Genomic DNA, 22,969 nt, shown 5'->3' on the forward strand with positions numbered 1-22,969 from the left:
GGACGGGGACAGGCCCTCCCTCCCTTCCTTCCCCCCCGACAGCTGCAGGCGCCAATTGCCAGCGAGCAGCCCAGCCGCATGGTTTCGTGGCTTTTCTTCCCCTCGTTATTACTGTTCCTTCTTGTTTCCGTGATGCTGTGCAGAGGAACAACCGGACGGATTGTCTCCTCCTGGGATGGGTGCCTGGGCATCTGCATGGCCAGTTGGTACAGCACAGGAGCCCCTGTTTTTTCAGTGACACCAGGGGCTATTGATGGCAGGCTGGGGCTGTGCTGCTGCTGCACAGATGCTTGCTCTTGGCCCACCTTAAAAGGACAAGATATCCCGTGGTTTAGACTGGCCATATATTGTCGGGGATGTCAGCATCTCCGTCACAGCTACCCGGCCAAGCCCAGCGTCCCACTTCGCCCCCCCCGAGTCCCTGCAGCCTCTCCTCAGTCGGAGCCGAAGGGTGCTGTAATCCGGGCTGTGTGGAGGGGAGGCCGCTTTTCTTGTCCATTACTCAGAAATACTTTCCATCTGGCTCTCCCAAATGCAATCCATCGTGCTCACCCCTCGGGCTCTTGGACAAGTATCCTGTTCCCTCAGCACAGTTCTTGCTTAGCCATGTAGGTGATGGGATGTCAACCTATAGCTTCCCCCTCTCGCCCTCAGGGTTTTAAGTTAACTAGGTTTGGCAGGGCAAAGCAAAAATGAAAAAAAAACAAAACAAACCAAACTCCAAAGCTACAGAGCTACATTTTAGATTGCTTCCTCATTTTGCATCCCTCATCCCCTCTCGCTTGTCTGAGGCGGCATCAGCAGCAGACGAGGTTTTGTGTCCCAGGGCCGTGTGTCCCCGGGGTCACTGGTGGCTCCCCTCCTCTCCCCTCCCTCGGGAGACAAACGCGATGGAGGTGCCCGCTGGTCCTCGCTCTGGCTTCCCCCTGCCGCCCTGCTCTCTTGCCTTGTCCTCGGCTCCCTCGGGGCCGTGCAGGCAGCGGTAGTTTTGGCAGGCAGCGTGACCCGTTCCCGCCTTCGTGAGACACCTCCATCCCGCCTGCCGAGGGAAGAGCCTTCAGGGCCTGTTCCCTCCGGTCCCTGGCTCTGCTCCGGGGCTCCCGCCCTCTCCCGCGCCACATCCCAAGGCCGTCCCCTTGCCCGGTGGGACGTGAGCCAGCCCTGTCCCCGAGGAGAGATGTGGCGGCTGGACTGGGGAAGGCTGATCGGTGTGGGGAGAGACCCCGGGCCGTGTCCCAAGGAGCGCCGCCTCGCTGCGGCCAGTGCCAGCCCCGGAGGGGGGGACTCAAAGGGACTTTCTCGGGTCGCCACTTCATCTAAGGCAAATAAATTGGAGTCAAAGCCAAGAAACACATCGACTTCCTGGAACTCTGCAAGCCGTCCGCACAGCTGTCCCCGCTCCCCCAACACATGCAAAGCAGAGCTTATAAGGACAGACAGTATTGCTTTTGTGTCCCTCCTCAGCCGGCGGGGAGGGCGCAGGGGAGGGGATGTGACGGGTAAGGCCCAAGGCCCGTTTCGTCCCCTGTTCCCCCGGCATCGCCGTGGTTCCCGGTGACCGGGGGAAGCCGGGCCCCCTCCTCACCCGCCTCCTGACTGAGGATGAGGATGAAGGGGCGTTCGCAGGGAGGGAGTGGAGGGATGCCTGCTTACAGCCACTTGTTTTACTCTGCTGTTGCCCTGACTTTGTATTTTTTCCGTGTCTGAAAGTGGCGCTTGTAGCCCCGGGTTTGCTAAGCTGTCTTCAAATCTCAGTATCCTTTTTGCTTGAACAAGCTCTCAAAGCTGACTGCAGTTTGGTGACAAAGGCTTCCTGGAGGGCCAGGTGCTCACCCACAAGCCGATACGAACAGCGAGGATGAGGAACAGCTCATAGATACTTCTTTGGTCGGGAGGGGGAACGAGGGGGACTAAGGCGTTAGAAAATCTCAAAATTCATCAGCAGCTGTTGAGGCTAAACGCAGCCACAGGTTTATTGCAGCTCTTGTGGTGCTGTGCGTTTTGTGTGGTGCTGCCGTCCCCAAAACTGGCAGTGCAGGTCGGGAGCTGGGTGCAGGCTTGGCTCAGACCCTCTGAGGTGGCTACCGGGGGTGCGGGTGGAGATCTGGGCTTTCCTGTCGGGATCCTTGGGGGGCCATCGGGTTTTGCTTTCACTCTCGGTGCTGGAGTGAGCAGCGTGTGCCTTGGTTCTCTTTTCTAGCCTAGCCAAGACCACAGGCTCCTCTGTGAGGGCCGTTCCCACAGCACACAACGCTTGCAAAAGAAGAAAACACGGGTGCCCTGTTCAAGTTAGCAAATTGAGCACAGGGCCAAGAAGATAGTTACGAATGCATTTTATATTAAGGCTGCCTGGTGTCTCCGTGCGTTGCCCTAAACCAGTTGGACCGTATAGGTGAATTTCATCCAGGAAACCCCTGCTTTGCCGGTAAGGCATCTGACTGTTACATTAGCGTAGCTTCCTTGTTTTCAGTGTATTACATCAATGTAATACCAGAGTATCATGGTGATTCAGAGTTGTCGTTTGCTTGAGGCATTAACTAAGTTCAAATTCTGGTATGCTTTATGGAGAGATGCTTTTGGTCATCGGAGCCAAAGTCCTGAGGACCATTAGTGGTCCATAAGTCATCAGAAGGTGACTTTCAAAACCTACATAAAAATTAAACGCGTACACGTATCCTGTCATGCACTCAAGGAAATAAAACAGGAGAAGTAAATATGTCTGAATATTTAAAATTTTAAATTTAGTTGTTGTAGCAACAGTATTCAAAATAATCTGGAAATACGGGGATCATCTTGGTTTTGTTTGGTGCTTCTTTCCTTGCTCCGCCCCCAAAGAGAAGGTGGTCCCTAGCTCAGTTTTAAGGCCATGAGCATGTGCTTCACTTGTTTGTTCTGTGTCTGAGTTCATCTGTCTGTGTACATGTTAGGTAAGAAAAGGCATATGGGTGTTGTGGATTTGTAGGGTTATTTTCGGAAGCAAAGTATTACGCCTGCTCTGACCCAGGTAAAACAATTGTATTGCTAGTAGCTCAGAGAGCTCATAGCAGGAGGAGCAGTCTGTCCTTTGGTGCTCAGAAAGTACCTTTCAGGAGATGTTGCTTCTTTTGGTTTGTGTCTTTTAGGGTTTGTTTTTGTTTTTCCTTAGAGGAAAGCAGTAGCTACAGGTACAAGTTCAAAACCTTCAGGGTAACAGTCTTATTTTTTACTGAGTGCTAACTGAAAGAACGAGCACCAGATGCTCCCACGCCACGATCTTTCTTTTTGTGCTTGTCTCCCTTTCCCTGAAGCCTGCTCTGCACTGCTGCCCCAGCAGTGGTGACAGTGAGGTGACGCTATAATTCTGCACCGCTGGGGTGCCGAGTCAGCACCAGCACTTCAGTAGCAAGGGCAGAGTTGGTATTAAAAAGGTCAGTCGGGAAAACTTTTTTTGTTTGGTTTTCCTTTGCCTTGAGGCAGCGCTTTGAATAGGGTTAACCCTTTTTTCTTCCCACACGATGCCTTTTCACCTGCTTTCCTTCCTGCCAGCTCGGATGCAAAGCTGCATTCAAAATGTAGTGCGGGTGATTGTGCGCATCTCCTGGGCTGGGGGTGACCGTTTGTGCAGAGCAGTGTCACCATGTGCTCTGGGAGAAATAATCTGCTCCTCTCTGTAGAAGCTTAGTAGGAGACCACTGCATCAGAAACCGTTTGGAGCGCGGCATAGCGATTCTTAGGTATTATAATCTCAAGGGTAAACGGTAAACTTTTGTTTATTCAAATGTGATATCCCTCTTTGAAGTTCTGTTCTTGTCTAAATTTGTATACTAGAAGGTCTGGCCTTCATTTAAATGATCCTTGTGGTTTTTTCTACCACTTAGAAAAAAAGCAGTGGGAAAACCTTGAATAAGATAATAGCGTTGCTGAGATGGAAATGATGAAGAAGGCTCAGGATTCCTGTTTGGGCCTCACGGGAAAAAGTGGTTTGAAATGCATGTGTGTGGGGGTGCACATTCCTAAAACTGTCATTTGTTTCCCCTGTTTCTCCTCCCTGCCGTGTTCTGCACTACGTACCACGGCATGTTTAATGAAACCAATAAAAGTATTTGGCTGAGAGTGTTAATCTTTCCTTGGCCCAATTAGTGCATGGCTTCTACTTTAACGTTAATGTGGAATTTTTTCAGAAGGCAGAACAATGAACAGCTTTGTGCTACACACCAGGTTTTCCCCCTGCTTGCTTGCATTGTGTGTTTCTTCCTATCTATTCCAAAGGGAGAGCTCATGTGCAAAGACAGCAGAGCAGTCTGGAGCAGAGACTTGTACCAGCTCCCAGGGGCCAGGACGTGCTGCTCCCTGCTTGTGCAGCCGCCTCTTGACGGCAGGTCAAGTGACTGTGACTCTAAAGACTCATCATTTCTTCTCCTTTCTTCTTCCTTCCCCTGTGGCCTCTGTTCTCCTTTTTGCTTCATCCGTGATGCTCTTCACCAGAAGGAGAAGCAGCTGTAGCTGTTGAGAGTGGTCTTAAAAACAAGAAAATTAAATACAAATACATACACATAAGCAAAGGGGGGAAGTAACTGTTGATGGGCTCAGCTTTAACATACAGTGGAATCACACTTCATCCCAAAGGAGGAAATAGGTCTAGCAAGTGTCTTCCTGTACAGACTGAATGGGAAGCAACAAGCTTTTTTACTTTTTTTTTCAAGCTCTCTGCTTTCTCAGTGACTCTCCCATTAGCTGGTTACATGGGGCATCAGGGGTGGGCCTCTGTCAGAAGCAGGAGCTAAAGGCCCCTCAGGTTTCTCTGTTGGATCAAAGTTGCCCCAGTTCCATGGTTTCAGCAGCATCATTAAGTGAAGGAGACACGTTCTCACAGAAGAGCCAGGTCTCTTGGTGCGGCCGAGCAAAGAGGGCTGCCGCGTTGTCTTGTTTGGTTCCCCCCCCAAAATATATGTGTGTTAGCACTCTCACTCCATCTCTTGCTCTCTGCTTTTCCTCCTTTTCACAGAGGATAACTGTGACACTGGGGGTTTTTTTTTCAAAGTAGAAGATAACTTGAATGCTTGTGACCACTTCCCTGTTTCCTAGAGGCTTTTGGTCCGATGTTCAATGCAACCTGAGGCTGCACTGTTTGCCAGCTTATTTCCTGTTTGTCCTCTTTCCTGGAGATCTTTGTTTTCTTTTGGGGAGAGGGAGGAAGGAGCCTCCATCAGCACGACCTCCAAGCAGGGGCATTTGGTGTGAGCTGAGGCTTGCAGTCCTGAAGGCAGCATGGCATAGGGCATCCGTGCTGGTTGCCATCTGTCTGATTCCCTCGGTTTCATAGGTGCTGTGGGAAAAAAACCCACATTCCCATCCTCAGTGATGGCATTTATTTAAAGACCAAAAAAAAAAAAAAAGGGAAAAAAAAAAGCTGCAAGAGAAATCTCTCGGTATGTTCCTGCCTAAAGGCGCTCTGCCACGGGTTTTCCCACAGGAAGGAGTGATTTGGCCCAGTATTCTTATTGTTTCTATATCCTATTGCAAATAGAAAGTTATGCTTCTGAAATTGGTGTGTGCTGCTCATGCAGTTGTCTTTGTTTCAGTGGTGCATTTTTGCTTCATGCAAGAGAGTGGAAAATACATATGTAAATAAAAGCACGAGACAATGATACCTATTTTTACAGAAATTAAGTTGTGATCTTTCACCTGCTTTCAAAATAGGAAAATTTTTAATGTGTATCTGTGACTATACATTGTTGTTTGCATTAGCAGGAAGATATTTAGATTCAGAAATAAAGTCCCTGTTGGTTCACAGAAATTGTGAAAGGCTGTAATAGCACAATGCATAGTTTTCTTCCTGAAAGAATAACTGAGAGCAAGCTGGCGGGTTTTCTAAACCAGGAGATAGGTTTGTTAATGTATGCACGTATGCCTGCCTCTTCTCTTTGTGATGTGATGAACATTTCTCATTTTCTGAAGTTCCTAAAGGCAGGAATTCTCACTCTAGTTCTCTGGGAATCTCCTCAGCTATCTTAAAGTTACCTTGGCCAACACGGGAGTCTTCACAGTTACACAATAGATTGACTTTTTCCCAGATGAATCAGTGGTGACATTAATGTCCTAGGTATTGACTGAAAGAGGAATGAATAGGCCTACTTTGGGAGGAAGAGTTCCTTTGTTTGCTTGGGTTTTTTTTAAGGACTAAAGCACTTATTTGCATTGTTTTAACAGAAATTTCTCCAAATTATTTAAACTGGTCCTTTTTTTGGAAAGGTACTAAGCAGATACAGCAAGCAACTTAGAAGATTTAGGCTAGTCTCAAAAATAACTTTGGTGCTTGTTCAAAATTAGGTCAGCTACCATATAAGTGGTTAAAAAAAGAAAGCAAGGGGGAAAAATAAACAAAAAAGGAAAAAAAGATGGATTGTTTTGCTCTTGTGGCAGACCTTTTTTAAAAACAAACAAAATGACAGCAAAGTTGTAACAGTTAAGGATAAACAAATAAACAGTCCCATAATTACTTGAGAAAATGCAGAAGGATGGATGCTTGGCCTCACCTGTGTCGCAGGGACCATTAGTGTTTTCTTAGCAGAAAAGTATTACTTTTAATAAGTAACTTTTAATAAAAAAATTAATAGGGAAGAGTTACCTTGAGTTGTTCGGGGTAGCATAAAAAGTCTTGTTGTCTGTTTTTGAAGATGCAAATTGAAAACAGTGTTTGCTAAGAAGTTGTTATCCAGAGCCTTAGACCCAGGGTTTCGTCAGGTCCTAGGTTTTGTCTCTAGACTGTGCTGGCTCACTATGTCACATCATCTGTGTGCTGCTCCTAAGAGGTTTGGTGGATAAACGTAGGAAGCTTGAGTCTGCTGCATTTCTGGCACTGGGCGAAATGAGGAACTGCTTGACACGAGCTGGGCCCTTTTCTCTTTGTCTGCCTTTTCTTGTGTGCTCTAAAATGTCAGTAGTTGGGATAACATAGTCATTTATTGTTTGCAAATGCTGTTCAAACAGCATTTGAAGATGTGTTACGTGACTGATTTGCATGTCATCCTTGAGAATATAGTTTTTTTTAAAAGGAAGAAAACCTGTTGAGTTAACCACAGTTTGAGGCCCATGGTTTCTGCTTTCTGAAAAAAGGAAAACCTGTGTTAAGTTTGCTGGGTGCGATTTGTAAATCTGAGATGATGAAATGTCCACAGCATGTTCATTTCCATAATGAAATAAATACTTTGCTTGTAAGGTTAGAAAGGTGTATTTCTCCATTGAAAATGTATCGGTAGTTTTCCGTGTTACAGATAACCTTTTCCAGAGGCTATTGCCATGGGTGCCGCAGGCAGAGAACTCCTCTCTTTCTCATGCATCAGTCATTCCCTGTCACCTCTAAAAATGATGTTTAACTGCCCTGTCATTCTCCAGCCAGAACAGGCATCCTTCCTGAAACCCCAGCGATAGCAATGATAAGTTTGTGGTTTCAGAAAGGGGTGTGGAGAAGTTCTGTCGGTACAGATGATGGTTGCTCATGTCTTCAGCTCCTCTGGAAACCTTGGGCAGTGGGTGTGTGGAATGTGCCAAATGGTCCCAGAAACCTCAGCAGTCATTTCACTGCTGCTAGAAGGAAGAAAAAGGTCATGTATTGGAGTAAATGTTAATCCTCCAAGAAGAGAAGGGGGGAGGAGTGTGTGTATGAAACTGAATCACTTAAATTCTCTAGCTGCAGAATATTCTTCCAGCTTCTTACCCAAATGTCACGACTGTCAGCGATATGCTAGCTTGCTCTCTCCTTCTCTCCCTCCTCCATTTTTTCTGGCTGAATACTGGGGACCAAACCAGTGAGGGTTTCCTCTCTTTGCTTGCCTGGCGGAGGCAGCAGCATCGCCCAGCCCAGTGCCCAGCCACTCCTGGGACTGGGTGCTTGGCTCTACTGGCATTTTACATGCTTCTGTCATCAGACCCATGTACCAGTCAAGGGAACCCTCAAACTAAAGGGCTGTAGTTTTATTTTGCTCAAATGGCTTCCAGAAAAACTTACTCCCTTTCTTTTTCCCTTCTCCCTCACGTAGTGCTAGAGGGTGCTGCTGAAGAAGAGGCTGAAGAGCCAGACGCTACTATACATACTACACTAAGTGAGGAGACCAGCAACCAAGACGAGAGCCACAGTCAATCAGGGGATAAAAATGAAGGTAACTGGTTTGACTAGCTCAGTGTGACTCTGTAAATTAGGGCATTGATTAAGGCTTGTAGAAACATTTCTTACCCATCCATACCCCTTATCTGTGTGAAGAATGTAAGATACATTGAGCAGAAGCACTGGTGCGTACATTTCTTCCCCCATCCCTAACCTTTATCTGTCTGTAAAGTGTAAAATAGGTTGAGTAGAAGCTTGGGCACATAAATACTCAACTACCACTGCAGGCTTCCAAACTAAGATTTTCTTGGCTCCCAGTAACTTGGCACCACATTACTTAGTCTCAAAAAAACACCTGTTTATAATGCTCAAACTTATCTTCCAAAGACTGTATTATGCAGAGATCAAATGTTCACAGACAGACATGTCCCTCCCTGTTCACGCTCACATCCTCTTGTGTTACAGTGACTTTCTTCAAATGCACAGTAAGATTTTGTGCTCCCCACCAGAGGTGACAGAGCAATAGACTTGCAGTGTGTTCCTGTTTGTTTAGGAGACTTCTTTTTGGGGAGTGTTTAATTTGAAAACATTTTCCTTTTTGAACTTGTGAAGAGGAAGGTGGAAGGCCTTACCTGTGTTTTTCACATATCTGTATGTTGAGGACCAGAGATGAGATTTAAAGTGGTTTTGGAATTTGCTATCTGAGACAGGAGCATCCCTGATACATACAGAATGTGATGGAGAAGTCTGAATCTGAACATCTTTTGCTGTGGCATTAGTCATTGATGTAACACATATGCTCCATGGAATAATGTGGCTTGGTAGACAAAAAAGAAAAAAACCTAACATAGATGCCAGCTGTGGCAGTAAAGAGGCATTTGGGGTTTTCTTTTGGTTGGATTTTTGCTAATTTAGCTTATTCCATATACAGAGCTGGTTTAAGCTATGCTAGAAAGAGAAGCCAGTACCCTACACTAATGCCTTAATTGTGCAGTTCTGCTCAAAACACGTGCTTACTTGAATTATTGTGCTTGCCAGAGCGTGCATTCATCAGTACTGCTCTACTAGTTCATGGTGATCACAAGGTACCATGAATAATACCATTTTACAGCAAGAGAGTTTAAGGTAAATCACCCTATAAGCCCCATACTGAATTAAGGTTGAAAAACGAAGATGAACCTGAATGTCCTATGAGAAGAAACGTACACCTTGTCCTCTGCATTCCAATATGAGAAACTTTTCCTGTTTCAAGAGCTCCAGTTATTATGGGCTGTTGCCTGTGCTCCATGATGATCTAGCCGAGTGTGATGCGAATGTGATGAAAATACTGTGGCATTTTATGTTTTAGATGGCCTAGCAACTCCTATATGTGTTTTTGTTTTTAATTCCAGACAAGCAGCTGGAAAGTTTAAACAGCTACAAGGTATCACCAAGTTCACCGAACAGTTTGGACGGAGCGGACTTGTCCTCCATTGACGCCATGATGTCAGCAGTGATGAACGTGGGGAAGATTGCTGAAAATGGCGGGAACTCTCAAAATGTCAAATCCCCCTCAAAGTCTCCTGCACCAAATCGGATTGGCAGGAGGAACCAGGTGTGTAAATGCAAATGCAGGGAGGGTGAAAGGGAGACAAGCACCTGTGTGGGAAGTGATAAGACATAATTATGTTTCTTTGATAGTTCAGCTTTTTTTTCCCTCAGTGGGTATTTCTTGCTTCTGCCATTGCTTTTCTGTGTATGTTTTCTGGTGGCCCTCCAGAACATAATTTTAGAAAACTGGGAGTCAGAAGGTTCCTCTTGCTTGTAAAATGTAAAACATTTTAGCACAAGCTCTGCTGTTATGCAATGGTGAGCTGGTCTAGCAGATGCCATTACCAGTGGCAAAGCTGCCGAAGAATTGCCACTTCTTCCCCATGCATCCTTTGTTCAGGCTCTTGAGTTTGCGTAATCTGCGTAACCAGTTAATTGCATGAAACTTGGTGAAAAGAAATGTCTCGGAGAGGAGCAGAGCAGTGTGGCAGAGGGCTTGGCTCAGCCATCATGTGGGACCCTCATGGGGTGCGCAGCTGTCGCCGGGAAAGATTCAGGTGATTTAAGGTTACAGGTGGTGCTAGAATGAAGCATCTATCAGGACGCTCAGTTCACAGGTGTGTAGTGTAAGGTCCCCTTATTTCATTGTTAATAAAACTATGGAGAGCTGTTTTTTGTACAAATCTTGCAGAACAAATATATATAGCTTTTATCAGTTTTTTTTCCGTTTACCAGTTGATGGCACTGGTTGATAGCAATATTGACCTAAACAAGTGAAAAGAGAGTCCTGTCAGCTAAAGCTGCGAATATTTATATCCGTGTTTTTCTCCTGCTGGGCCAAGGCCTACCAATGAAGGTGCTGCAGAACAGCAAGAAATTCCCCAAATCCCTGTGTCCATTTGACTTCAGAGCTTGTAGTGAAGCATGGAGAATTTGTAAATGAATCAAGATGTAACAGGGACCAGAAAGGTTGAGAGGCATGTCTCATGTGATGTTCCTATAGTCGTTTATTAATAGCTTGCCGAGTAGCTGCCCAGTTGACAGACTTGTGACTTGTCTTGGATTTTTTTTCTTGAAAGGAGGTAGAAGCCATTAACTGTAAATGAACATTCTTAAATGAAGAGTCTGTGTATAGTGGTAACAGCGTTTGTGGGATTGTATTGTCTAGCAACTGGCTTTAAGGCTTTTTTGCAGTATTCCCTCTTAGGGGCTGCCCTGGTTCCTTGATTTCATCATGTGAAGTAAGTGACTGGAGTTCAGACTGGTCTCAGTGGCAGTGCTATTACACAGCTGTCCGGCGGTACACCATGTGGTTTGGCTTCAGGGAAGTTTATTAGCGTTAGTGACCTTTATTCCACCTGATATTTCGATGGGCATCGAATCAAAGGAAGCTCGAGAGTAAAGTGACAGGATTAAGAGGGATTCTTACAGCATAAAAACAAACAAATACATTGAAAACATAGTAAATAGCCTGTTTGTTTTTAGGCTGAAAGATCGTTATTGCCAGAGGGGCAAATGGCAACATTAGTGAGAAAATAGAAGTGAGATGTGAAATATTAAGTGGCTATCAATCTAGTTAGCAGCCTCTAATACAGCAAATTTCCACTTCCAGCATAGCAGAATGAAAGCACTGAATTGTTTCAGTGTGCAGCAGTGCACAGATCTCAGATTCTGGTCAGAATGTGCCCCTTATTATAATTTCAAAGATAATAACAGCTAGTTTTCTGTGTCTGACTGTTGTTTCCCATGAGTTGGCAGCAAAACCTTTTGCCATCAACCTTTGTCCCAAAGTCTATGGTTCTCTTTATAATGCTGACTTTATCTTGGCTCTAGTCTACCCATAGTCTAATAAACATGTTCTCACATCAAGCAGCATCCATTTTAACTTCTCAGTTGCTTTGCTCTTGGAGAAAATAAAGTGTGACAAAGGTGTTCCTTGAGCTGGAGGAAAACAAATAGACCTAATGCACAACTCCAAGGGCGTTTGCCATCAGTTGAATGCAGAGCAGCCGTGCCAGGTTGACTTACTAAAGGGAGAGTAGCTAACAAATTAGCTGCTACTTTTATCTTTCAGTTCAGGAAGTGTGTTTTCACCGACCTGGCTCCAGCGGGGTAGCTGAGTGCTATGTTTTAAATTTGTGAGTGGGGGTGCTTTGGTAGTAGGGATGCTAATGTTTTTTGGTCTGGATTGGGTCAGTCAACAGCATTCCTGTTGGAGCTACCCTGGATTTGCTTGAGCTGTGTTACGGTATTTGGCATGTACCCTTGTGTGACCACTGGAGAAAGTTTGGGTTTTAGTTAATAATAAACCCCAGATTCAATACTGATCAGCTCTGGCTGAGCTATAGTGTGTTTCTGATCTTTGCTTCAAGGTGAACCAGTAATTATCTTCAGTTTGCTGATCTGAAGAGCAGGCAGTCTAGAAAGCAGGCTTTGAAACAATCAAGTGCATCATGTAGAGCTGCAGCAGTCATTTCAGGGAGAGGGGAGGCAAAAAAAAGTAGTAGGTTGATAATTTCATAGAAATACCCTGGGGATTAAACACCATCTAAGTTGTCAGCACAGCTGCAGGGATTTTCCTTGTGGCACAGCGTGTTTGTTCTCTGTCCTGAGCCAACTTTAACAGGGTTGCAGTATAATTGGAGCTGAACATTACTCCACAGTTAGGTTGCATATAGTAAAATTAAAGTTGTATAAGTAGGATGGAATGCGTGTATATGAATTGTATGTTTGTTTATAGAAAGGGGAGGCGCTGGGATAGCTCGTTTTTTGTTTTTCTTGAGGTATTCGGACTTTGAATGGCCGCCTTTCTTGCTTGCTTTCTAATGTTTTGCGAGTAGCAGTACGTTAGGCCTTGGCCCGTGTGCGTGGCCTACAGTGATTGGCTTTAGGATAGAGAGCCCTGAAATACAGTTAGAAAAAGATGTACAAGACAAACAGTAGGGAGGAGCGGAAGAACCTAATCCTTATAGCCCTGACACTTTTAGAAGTAAGGTCCCAAGCTTTGTTTACTTCAGGCAAAACAGGAAAGTAGCTTTTCATTCCAACCCACAGGTTTCTGAAGTTAATAGAAAATTATCATGGCCCTATTTTTGAAAACATAATATTAAATTTTTAATAGGGGGCTCTCCAGAATGGTTCCCCATATCATATAAGAGGGGATTTTGCTTTACTGAGACTTTAAAAAAAAACCTTTCTCACCACTGTGTCAGCACCTTTCCTTCTAACATGCCAGATGATTTGTCACAGAGGCTTGGGTTAGTCATTCTCAGTGTTCTACACAAATGCTTTTGTTTGACAATCTGGAAATGGTTGCTTCCAAGTTGATGAATTTTGGGACAGCAATGGGGGAAAAGAGCTGTGTGGAGAGAGGAAATGCAGATACACTCATCAGCTCCCTCCCAACTAAAGACCTACTGAGGGTGGGCTTTCTTTTTTGCTTGTTTTCATGATTTTAACCGTAATACTTAAAATAGCCAGCAAAGAAGTTCAGTAGAACATGTCCTTTTGGCATACCCATCAGTCATGCAGAGATGTTTTTTGTACTTTCTTGTCTTCAGAAGTGTGGGTAACAGGTGGTGGATCAATCTAGCTGTTGAAGATTTGCATCATTCTACAGAAAAATGAGGTTTAATTTTCAGTGCCAGACCATCTTCCTTTTAAAATACAGGCGTTAGTGCAGAAGCCACACCTGGGCTTCTTAGTGAGGTGGTGTGAAAATACCCTTTGGGTCATGCAGCAGCCATCCTTGCGGACTATTCAGGCAACTACCTTTGGTTCCTGCCAGAGTGCCATTTCATCCTTGGCCAAAAGAGTGGCGGCTTTGCTTGGTTTCTCAAGGGCATACTTAAATCAGGCTGAGCTCTCTGGTTGGCCTCATTGTTTGTACTCATGGTTTGACCATGGTTACTCCTGATTCTCACCTGGGTGGAGAATAACCGGGTTCATAATGTGTTCTTTTTGAGTCACGTACACTCCTGCAGTCACCTCTTTCTCGCTATGATCTCATCAGATCTTGCAGGCTTCAGAAGGGCTGGGCATAGCCGGTGTGCCTGGATGGGATGCTTCCAGGAGAAACACAGGATGCTAAGGGAAATGGTGATTCAGTAAATGCTGCTCTTCCTTCTGAGTCAGCCATGGAGCAGAACATACAGCCACTAGAAAAGGGCAGCAAGCTAGTGCCTTTCCATAGAGATGGGGTGGAAAACCTGAAGTCCCTGTGACTTGTGATTATTAAAGATCTTTTGGGAAGATTAGTGGCGTTTGTCCGCATATTCTGGCGGTTTTCCGGTAATTACTTTCTGCTCACCTAAATTTCTTCTGGCAGTTTGAGCTAGTCGCAATAATTGCCTTCACTTCCTGTCCTAAACTGCTGCTGCTGAGTATCCGTGTGCTGTTAAAACAGCTGCTGTGCTTCGGTACTTGAAATGGCCCCTCTTTATAAGTTCAGACATTTCTGGAACTTCCCTGAGGAATCTCTCAGGATGATAAATTTTGTACTTAAGATGGATTATATTTTTTTCATCACCAGCACAAACAGCTTTCAAGTTCTTTTATACTGATATTCCTTCTGATTTTGTTTTGGTTTGTTTTGTTCACAGGAAACAAAAGAAGAGAAGTCTTCCTATACCTGTCCTCTGTGTGAAAAGATTTGCACTACACAACACCAGCTAACTATGCACATTCGTCAGGTAGGCAGAGTGTCAGATTGCCAGTGTCTGGTTTGCAATGGTGAAAAACATTTCCGTGTGCAAACCAGGAATGCTTCATTATAACGTAATTCAATTGTTTTGCTTTTATTTTAGCCTTCCCCTTGTATTTTCTTTTTTAAAAAGCCCCACAAACCCAACCCTGAGGTGGGTAATTTTCCTCCTTTCCTTTCCCAACACTCCCCCCGCCCTGCAGTGGCTCAAACAAGGATGTATGTCCTGTTCTGCATAGCTTAAGGTATCCCCAGGATCCAGAAAACCACTTCCATCATGAGGCATAAGTCCTGTTTTCTTATCCTGTTTGAGTACAGATCCCTTTACCGGTCATGCAAATTAAGAAGCAGGAAGACACAATTATTAAATCCTCTCAGTGTACAAAGGCCTCTCAGTCCCTCACAGGATATAGTAATTTTGGGAGGCAGAATTAAAAATACACTTTTTTAATGGTTGGTGCATTTTTTTTTGTCAGCTGCAGGCCTCTTCTTGCTCCTCTTGAAATATATGCATACTTTGTAAGGAAGTTTGTTCTTTTCTATGTCAGAAGGTTCTGCTTTGGATGCTAAGGTTGTGGTTCACCACTGTGAGTCCACTGGATACTTATTACTTCAGTTTTCCCTCCTGTATTGTAACTGGAACGTTTTTTTTTTCCCTTACTCTCCTGGGTTGTTTGGGTTTTTTTTTTTGGTATGTGAAGAAATCATCAAGTCTCTGAATGCAAGTAAGAAAAAGTAGTACATATAGCACAGTAGATAGTGGCCACATTTTGGCCCTGTTATGCATTTTTATGGCCATAGAAGTCTGCCTGTGTACTCAGAAGCACTTCTGTTTTCTTACTGTGCAGTTTGAAATTAACGTCTTTAAAGAATATTTGTTTTTCTTCTGCCATAAAGTTTGTAATTACACCCTTCTTTTCTGCTTTCCCCCTTACCACTCACCCAACCCCAAACCACTGCAGAGCTTAAGGTATCTCAGGGAGCCCTTTGTCTGATGGATTGTTGCTGGATCCCTTTCTGTCCCTTTCTGCTGCACACCCAGCAGAAATACTGCGTGTGACAGACATTGCAGGCTGTATGAAACAGCTACTTGTGCTGCTGCCTTAAGGAGTTAAAAATGAAGGATGGGGGTGGAGTTGGGGGGGAGGGCTAGGGAGGAGAGGTGTACTGGGGCACACCTCAATATAAGGTGTTGTGCCGAGTGCTCTTTAAAGCTGCTTTTAAGATGTTTATAGTTCTCACTAATATTTTGCTGGCACTTCAGAAGGGTCACTCAATGAAAAAAAAATCATTGCTTTCTCTAGCATAACACTGACACTGGAGGGACAGACCATTCCTGCAGCATCTGTGGAAAGTCTCTGAGCTCAGCAAGCTCCCTTGATCGCCACATGCTGGTGCACTCAGGTGAAAGGCCTTATAAATGTTCAGTATGTGGACAGTCCTTCACCACCAATGGAAACATGCACAGGTGAGTGCTGATCGTGACCCAGGAGTTTGGAGAGGATTACAGGATAGGGGGCTGTTTTGTTTCCTTGGAAGGACTTGCAGGTTGACTAAAGACGCTGACTAAGGACACTGACTTGGACAGAAAATGTGGACTATCTGTGATATACAAGAATAGCATGACACACATACACACTACAACCACTAAGATGCTGAAGTTGTGGAAGTCGGAATTCAGAAGGGTCTTCTAGCTCTCTTCACGTATTATCAAGAGTTGTTATGGATATCCAGAAGTATTGGGGTTTTGTTGTTGTTGTTATTTATTCATTTATTATGATTATCATTATTATTATTTTGACAAATGGGATGGATTTTTCTCAGAGGACAAAAATATATAGCCAAGGTGTATAGGAGCTTTTAATTTTTTAGCTTCAGAGTCGTGGATGCACATGATTGTATTGGAACATCTGTGGTGGTGGTGTATGTTTACGTAGTGAGGTATCCAAGTGCCATCGTGAAGATGCCTCTTCAGAATAATTGATCTTGTTTTTAAATACATACATCAGTACTTGCTTGTACTGTAGGCAACTTGCTGCACTATAGATCTGGGAAATTCTCTGTAACCCAAGCAGCCAAACGTATTTCATGTAGTTTCCTTTGTAGGAATGTAGCAATACGTAGAGTTGTCAAATGGGGAAACAAAGTGTTAAATCACAAGGATGTTCCTTCCCCTCTCTCATGCCCCGATTCAGTATTCATTTATTTGCATGGGTGGAACACCTCAGAGCTGATTAAGACTTCGAGAATTCCCGCATAGCTTTAGTCCCCATATCAAAGAGTTTACGACCTACAAAGAAACTGCAAGACAGGTGGGGGAAAGGTATATAGCTTATAAGCAAAACGACAGGAGTGATGGTTACAGACTGGTTCTGTGTGGGAGGGAAGAACTCTTGTTTCCTTGACTCTTACCAGTCATTTTCCAAGCAGTGTGCTATAGGTGGAATGAAAGGGGTGATTTCAGTGACAATAGGAAAGATAACGAAATGCCGCACAAAGGAAGCAATAGCTGCTTGCAGCTTTGCCTTTTCTGTATCATGTTGTCCAGGTTAAACAGTTATGCAAAGACAGAGAAGAAACAGGAGAGAATGCAATTTTGCAATTGCGTATTTATTTAACCTATACTTGATGGGAATTGGGGACAGATAGAGAGAGAGACATAAAGTGAGAAGGGAAAGACACAAAGACATCCAGAGGAGATACTGGCCTTGGGCATTGAATAAATCACACGTCTGACTCATCTGACCAGAGGTGTTGCGAGCCACATGTTTGCCAGGCTGGGTCATTACTCTGTCTGCTGTGAGGAAAGCAGGGCAGCTGCTGAGTTGCAGCTGATGCCACTCTCAGCATTCAAGGGTGAATTCCAATGCTGGGGCTCTAGTGTGGTCAGACACTTGTGTCCAGGTCCTCAGCTCAGGCTGCTTGCTGAAGGACTGCTTGTGGGGTTGGTTTGTCTTTTTGCTCACTAGGCATCGCCTTGTCCTCTCCCAGAAACAGGAAAGGGAGACTTCCCTTGTGGCTTGACTCCAGGCTTATCAGATATTGATGTAGTCACCTTTGCTTATGCAGGTTTTCCGTATAGCAACTCTTACCGTGCTTTAGTAGCAAGTTTTTTGAAACTGCCAGGTTCAGTGACTTGCCCAAAAGAAGTAAGTACAGATCAGAACCTTCTGAAGAGAAGTTTGTTTGGCTTCAAATTTTTCTCTTAATAGTGTTGCCTGAAGTTATCAGGCTGGAGTGCTGTATTTACTGACTGCACTAAGAAGGACCTAAGTTCATGCAAGGAAAATCTTCCTTTTGAAAGTTCTTTCCCATCTGCTCTGTAGAACTCCCTTATTGTGTAGCCCCGCACCACTGCAGCTTGGTGAGACACTGCAGAAACCTGTTACTGACCTCAGTGACACTGCAACAGGTGACCCCAAACCCGTGAAAGGCAAGATCCTGAGCACACTGAAACAGGCTAGTTTTGCAAAAGGAGAGTTGTGGTTGGCAGGACTGTGCTACTGAATTTTTGCAGTGAATAACCTTTCTTGTTGCTATAACAGACTATAATAGTGAACCCTGTTGCTGAAATGGAAAGCATGAATGTGCAAGTAGGCAGATGAGGATAAATGCAAAGTGAAATGAAATTTGTTATCTGGTGCTATGACACACTCACAAGGAAGACGTTCAATTTGCCCACTGGGTATCTCCTTCAGAAACAGGTATTTCTAGTCTGAGATGGTGTGAAGTAAATTCTTTCATAGGCATCTCAAACTTAGCTATAGCATCATGGCCAATGGCCTTAGAGTGCTGTGGCTGAATGCCTCTCACATCACATTCAAAACTGCTTCTGCCTCAGCACCCTGGAGCAAGGGCCTGCTTGCCAGATCCTGCCTTGTGTGCAACTCCTGCAGGCCTTGCGTGTGGTGGTGCCATGTCTGTTATTCGTGCCAGCTGGATGATAATACAAGTCCAGCTTTCTCTGCTTTTGCACACAGTTCCTTTGTTGTTCACTATTTTTGTGCCATGGTATCTAAGTACTGACAGATACATGCCCAAAACAGCAAAAAATAAGATTTCTAACCTAATCCTGGTAGCCAGTGTAGTGGCTGGAGCATTGCATGGTGTGGGACCAGAGAGAGAAGTTGTAGGCTTAGCAGAAACTTACGAATGTGCTACTAAAGAATCAACATAGCTCATGAAGGTTCTGCAGGAGCCTCCCCAAATATTATGGTACTTACACCAAATAAGCTCAGAGCAGGGGAGAGGAGTGAAGGAGAAGTTAGTCTGCCAGTATCTGAATGGGGTGGGGGAAATGTGTAGGCACATACTACATACATCATCTCTTCTGGTTCTTGCCCTCTGCCTTGTTCTGGCTCTTATTGAACTGACTCTACTGTTTTTTAAATCCAGACTTTTAAAAGACCTTTTAGGGGAAAAAGTCCAATGAAGTGGTTTGGTCAAGGGAAATATTGTGCCATAAGAGTGCTTATTACTGTTCCGGCAGAGGATGAAATTTCTTATCCATTTTTCCACCTCATAGCAGCCAGGTCATTAGACATTCAGCTGAGCAGAGGAAGGAAGAAGTTTTGGTTGCTTTTTTGAGTTAGAAAATATCAGTGTTGTTACACTCTCAAGTGCCTGCCCTCTCCATAGAAAGTAATTTTTCTCTCTTTATTATTCTCACTTTATTAAATGAAGGGAGTAAAAAACCCTCCAGAGCTCTTATTTGTTGTTCTTTTGCATGTGGGCAAAACTTTTTTGTAATAGCCAGACTTTGTGTGGGAGCACTCTTCTGCCCATCTCTTCTCCGGGTAAGTCTAGCTGTGTTGGGGTGTTGTGGTGTTGTCTTTACCTGTTAAATTGATGCTGCCCTTCCTGGCTCCCACAATACGTGCAACACTTCATTTGTAAGTGAGTCATAGCCTCTCACATAAAGTCCAGTCTCTTTTTGTTGTGCTCCTTGGCTCCCTGTCAACAAGTCAAATTGAATGGGCACAGCAGACAGGGGTGGAGGGGGAAGGTTCTCTTGTGCAGCACCATTCAGAAAAAGAGGTTAAAACCTGCTTCCTTTTCTGACCGGGGTGACTCTTGGCCAGAATTTTCAACAGAGAATTGTGAGCCCAGGGCATCTCAGAGAACTCTCTTAAAGCTGCCAGCCTGCTCAGGAATGGCCTGAGCCTCCTGTGGAAACAGTCACCGTTGGAGAGAGCAAAGGTTTCCGGAGAGTGCTCAATGTCCAGTGTGAAATTCCTATTTTCTCATTCATCCGAATGTGCTGCAAGCTAACTGCCTCCATAGCTCTGCTGCTCCCACTGTTTAGGGAGGGTTGTTGCAATCTGGTATGATAACTGGGAGATCTGCCGGTATCTGGTATCAGGAACAGGAATTGCTCTGAAGGAGGAGAGCTGGAGACAATGCTGAGTGTTATACAGAGATTTCTTTTTGACCAGTACTGGAAAGAGTAAGTCTTCTTGGAAATAGCAAGCCTTCTAGCATCAGGAACTGATTTGGAGGCTTGGGGGATTGTTTTCTTGGGGCTTTTTAGGGATTTGGGGGAAGGAGTTAGATCATAGTAATTTTGAGTTCAAAATTCATGTAACTGGAATGGTACTGCAATTATCAATACATAAGAAAATCTGCAATTTAGGGTATGCTAATCCTCACACTTTCATGCTAGAGACACAGACACTATGGCCTTCTCTCGGTCACAGTAAATTAAAGTTGAATGTTCTCAGATCTCCAGCAGGAGCATAAACTATATGGAAGGAGTGTGTGTATGTGTAAAGAGTTTTCTGTAGCTCTGAAAGAGCTGAGGATTTCCAAAGTGATGTCTCAAATCAATAGATTGCAATTATTAAAGGCTTTCTGAAGGCTTTCCATCTGCACTGTCAAGGTAGCTCCCTAGGGAGTTTATCTACGAGTAGTGTCTACTCTGGGAGCCCTTTGGGGTCTAGACTCTGCCACCAAATAGGAGGTTGCAAGCTTCTTACTCCATCTCCACCACTGCATCTCCCCAAAATGCAGAGAGAGGAGTTGGGCTGCTGCTGCTCTCTTTAGTGGTGGTGGTGGTTTGTAAGCTTTAGCAAGGGACCTTGAGGTAAAGACCTTGCTTGACTTACTGTGTTGCATTCCAGCAGAACATGGGTCAGGCTTCAGGGGGAAGGGCGATGCCTCCACTTGCTCCAAAAGGGCTTCCTTTGGGGGTAGGAGACTTTGCCAACGACTCCTTTTCCGTTTCTATGACTGAGGATGGTCTGTGCCTATCACTTTAAAATCACATTTTCCTCCCTGCCAAAGACATGCTCTTTGTGCTGCTTGAAAATGTTAATAGGATATAAATGCCAGAAGGGAGGTGAGAAATTACCTTCCTGCCAGTTTCCAGTGGGTAGCTATTAAAGGCTCTGTGGCAAGTCTGAAAAGAGTGAAGGGATAATATATTTCAGCCACAGCTTCCCCAGTTTGGTAAGTAAAGCTGCAGTGTCCATGGCTGATGTTCATCAGGCTGTCCATATAAGTGTGGTAATGCAAACTAACCTGAAGTGTTTCATACGAAACCAAAACATCACAGGTATCTACCTTCTTCTTCTCCTTCCACTCCTTACTCCATACCTAGCAAAATTCTTCATAATGTATTTCATCTACATCCTGCTTAGGTACTCATAGGCTGTTTATGCACCATCTCAGGAACAGGTCTCAAAGTTTAGGGATATTTTTTTTTTGGCACATGCGAAGCACCACATGCAACAACCACATGCAGAAGTCTTTGAAACTCAAATTGGAAGATCTGGATCGCAGAAGCTATGCTTTGAAGCACGCTTACAAAGGGTCCTATCAAAGAAGGTATTTCTTCTTTTAATTAAGAAGGCACTTTCATTCTCAATCTTATTTTCAGTGCTAGATAATTTTCCCAAACTTCTCTTTTTAATGCGCTCTGGAGAGACAAACAGCTGTTTCTGCTATCAGGGTATGGTACTATTCTGACGTTCAAATTAAGTTTTTGTAAATCAACACTTTGCGTGTATGTGTATGTTACTGAATGAGTTTTTTGAGAAAGATAGAAAACACTGGAGGGTAACCTGTGAATTTTGATGTTTTAGCTGGCCGTCTTCTCTGGCAAGTGAAGAGGGTACGCTTGGTGAAGATTGTAATGTACTGGTTGGAAGATGAGTGTTGGATCCTGATAAAGGCCGGAGGGTTTGAGATGCATATGCTTTAATGATTTCCCCACTCTCTTTGACATGGATCTGTGTTTCTTGGGCAGGCATGCGTACAGGCCGCCTGTGACTTTGCAAATATCCAATAGGCAGAGTGTCCTCAAGATCTGGCTGAATCCATCCTCTCCCTGCATTCCACCTGTGAATTGCTCCTGTGTTATTTATGGCATTGGCCCACTTCCAGTACGTGGTGTGTGCTTTGTAGGGTGCAGTGCAGTAACAATGCCCAGCCCCTAAGTACAAATAGGGTCTCTGCAGTCTAGCACGTGCAGTCTGGCATTTGCTTAAGATGGCAGGTTTTGGAAGCAGAGCACAGCCAAATGCGATGATAAGCTTGTCTTATATTTTTTTTCCAGAAGAGGAGAGGAACTGCCTAATTACAACATGGTTTGGTTTCTGGTGGTTTGTAAAGATGGCCAAGGTGGAGTCTGGTGTTAAACTGTTGGGTAGCTTTGAAAAACTGAACATCCAAGATCTGGAAGCTAAAATCAAATAGCCAAGGAACTCGCCATGCTGAAAATGATTGACACTTCACGCGTGTGAAAAGGCCTTCTCTTATTGTCTTGCACAATAGAAATGTCTCTTTGGTCATCTCCTAAGGAGCTTTTATTTCAATGTAGTAATTGGTAGGCAGTGCTCTTAAATATGAAGAAGCAGGGTGCATTACAGGCTTTCAGATCCATTCCTTATACGTGGGGGATGATTTAACCACTGTCAGCATGCTAGTGAAAGATAAGCTTCAGCAAATGCAAGTGCCCTAATTCTTGAGCAGGGATAACGAACACACTAATTTCTGCTTCTAGTAATTGATGACTGTAGTTGTAGGAGACAGGTAAGATGTGATAGCTGGGTTTGTTTTCTTTGCAATTAAAAAATGTTTCTTACATTTTCGCTAATAACATTTTGTAAATATGGATGGGGAAACAGGTGGAGAGAAGGTTTTTTTGGTCTCTCTCCTGTCAGCAGATATATCCAGAGTAAATGTTTGGTATTCTGCTGGGATCCCTATGTTTTGTAGAAGATTAAAAAAGAAAGAAAGGAAGGAAAAGGTCAGGGTTTTAAAACAACAGTATAGCAGTAAGAGTGTGGTTTTCTGTGCCTTTGATGAGAATTAGAAGACGACAGTACTTTTAATGGTCTCGGCAGAAACTTTCATCTCTCTCACTCTCGCTGAGTACATTGGTCATCTTTTGTAAAGACTATATTGTATGAATTTTATTTCATTCACATGAGGCATAAACAGGGTGCTCCAAAAAACCCTTCCTTGGGTATCTTCCTCAGTAAGAGACTCTTGTGCCACAGTACCTCTGTGAGCTGTTAGAGCTAAAAGGAGATGCCATGATTTCAGTTGTGTTTCACGCTGCTTGTAGCCTTGGACAGTATCCCCCTTCAGTTATCATTAAAGCACAGCAAAGGAAGTTAACACAAAAACACGAATGCTGGGTTCTGATTAGA

General features: G+C 44.3%; 1 protein-coding gene across 5 annotated transcripts in view; it reads left to right on the forward strand.

Annotated features, from left to right (window-relative positions):
* The window catches only part of RREB1 (ras responsive element binding protein 1), a 126,785-nt gene that overhangs the window by 49,788 nt on the left and 54,028 nt on the right, over positions 1-22,969 (forward strand). For all 5 annotated transcript variants that reach the window (XM_014940849.1, XM_014940848.1, XM_014940852.1 and 2 more), the window contains 4 exons: positions 8,019-8,138; positions 9,475-9,677; positions 14,215-14,304; positions 15,620-15,783. In XM_014940849.1, the coding sequence (XP_014796335.1) occupies positions 9,564-9,677; positions 14,215-14,304; positions 15,620-15,783 (368 nt within the window). In that variant the 5' untranslated portion in view covers positions 8,019-8,138; positions 9,475-9,563. The remainder of the gene's footprint in view (positions 1-8,018; positions 8,139-9,474; positions 9,678-14,214; positions 14,305-15,619; positions 15,784-22,969) is intronic.

This window comes from Calidris pugnax, unplaced genomic scaffold, assembly GCF_001431845.1.
Source record: "Calidris pugnax isolate Ruff unplaced genomic scaffold, ASM143184v1 scaffold8, whole genome shotgun sequence".
NCBI classification, from domain to species: Eukaryota; Metazoa; Chordata; class Aves; order Charadriiformes; family Scolopacidae; genus Calidris; species Calidris pugnax.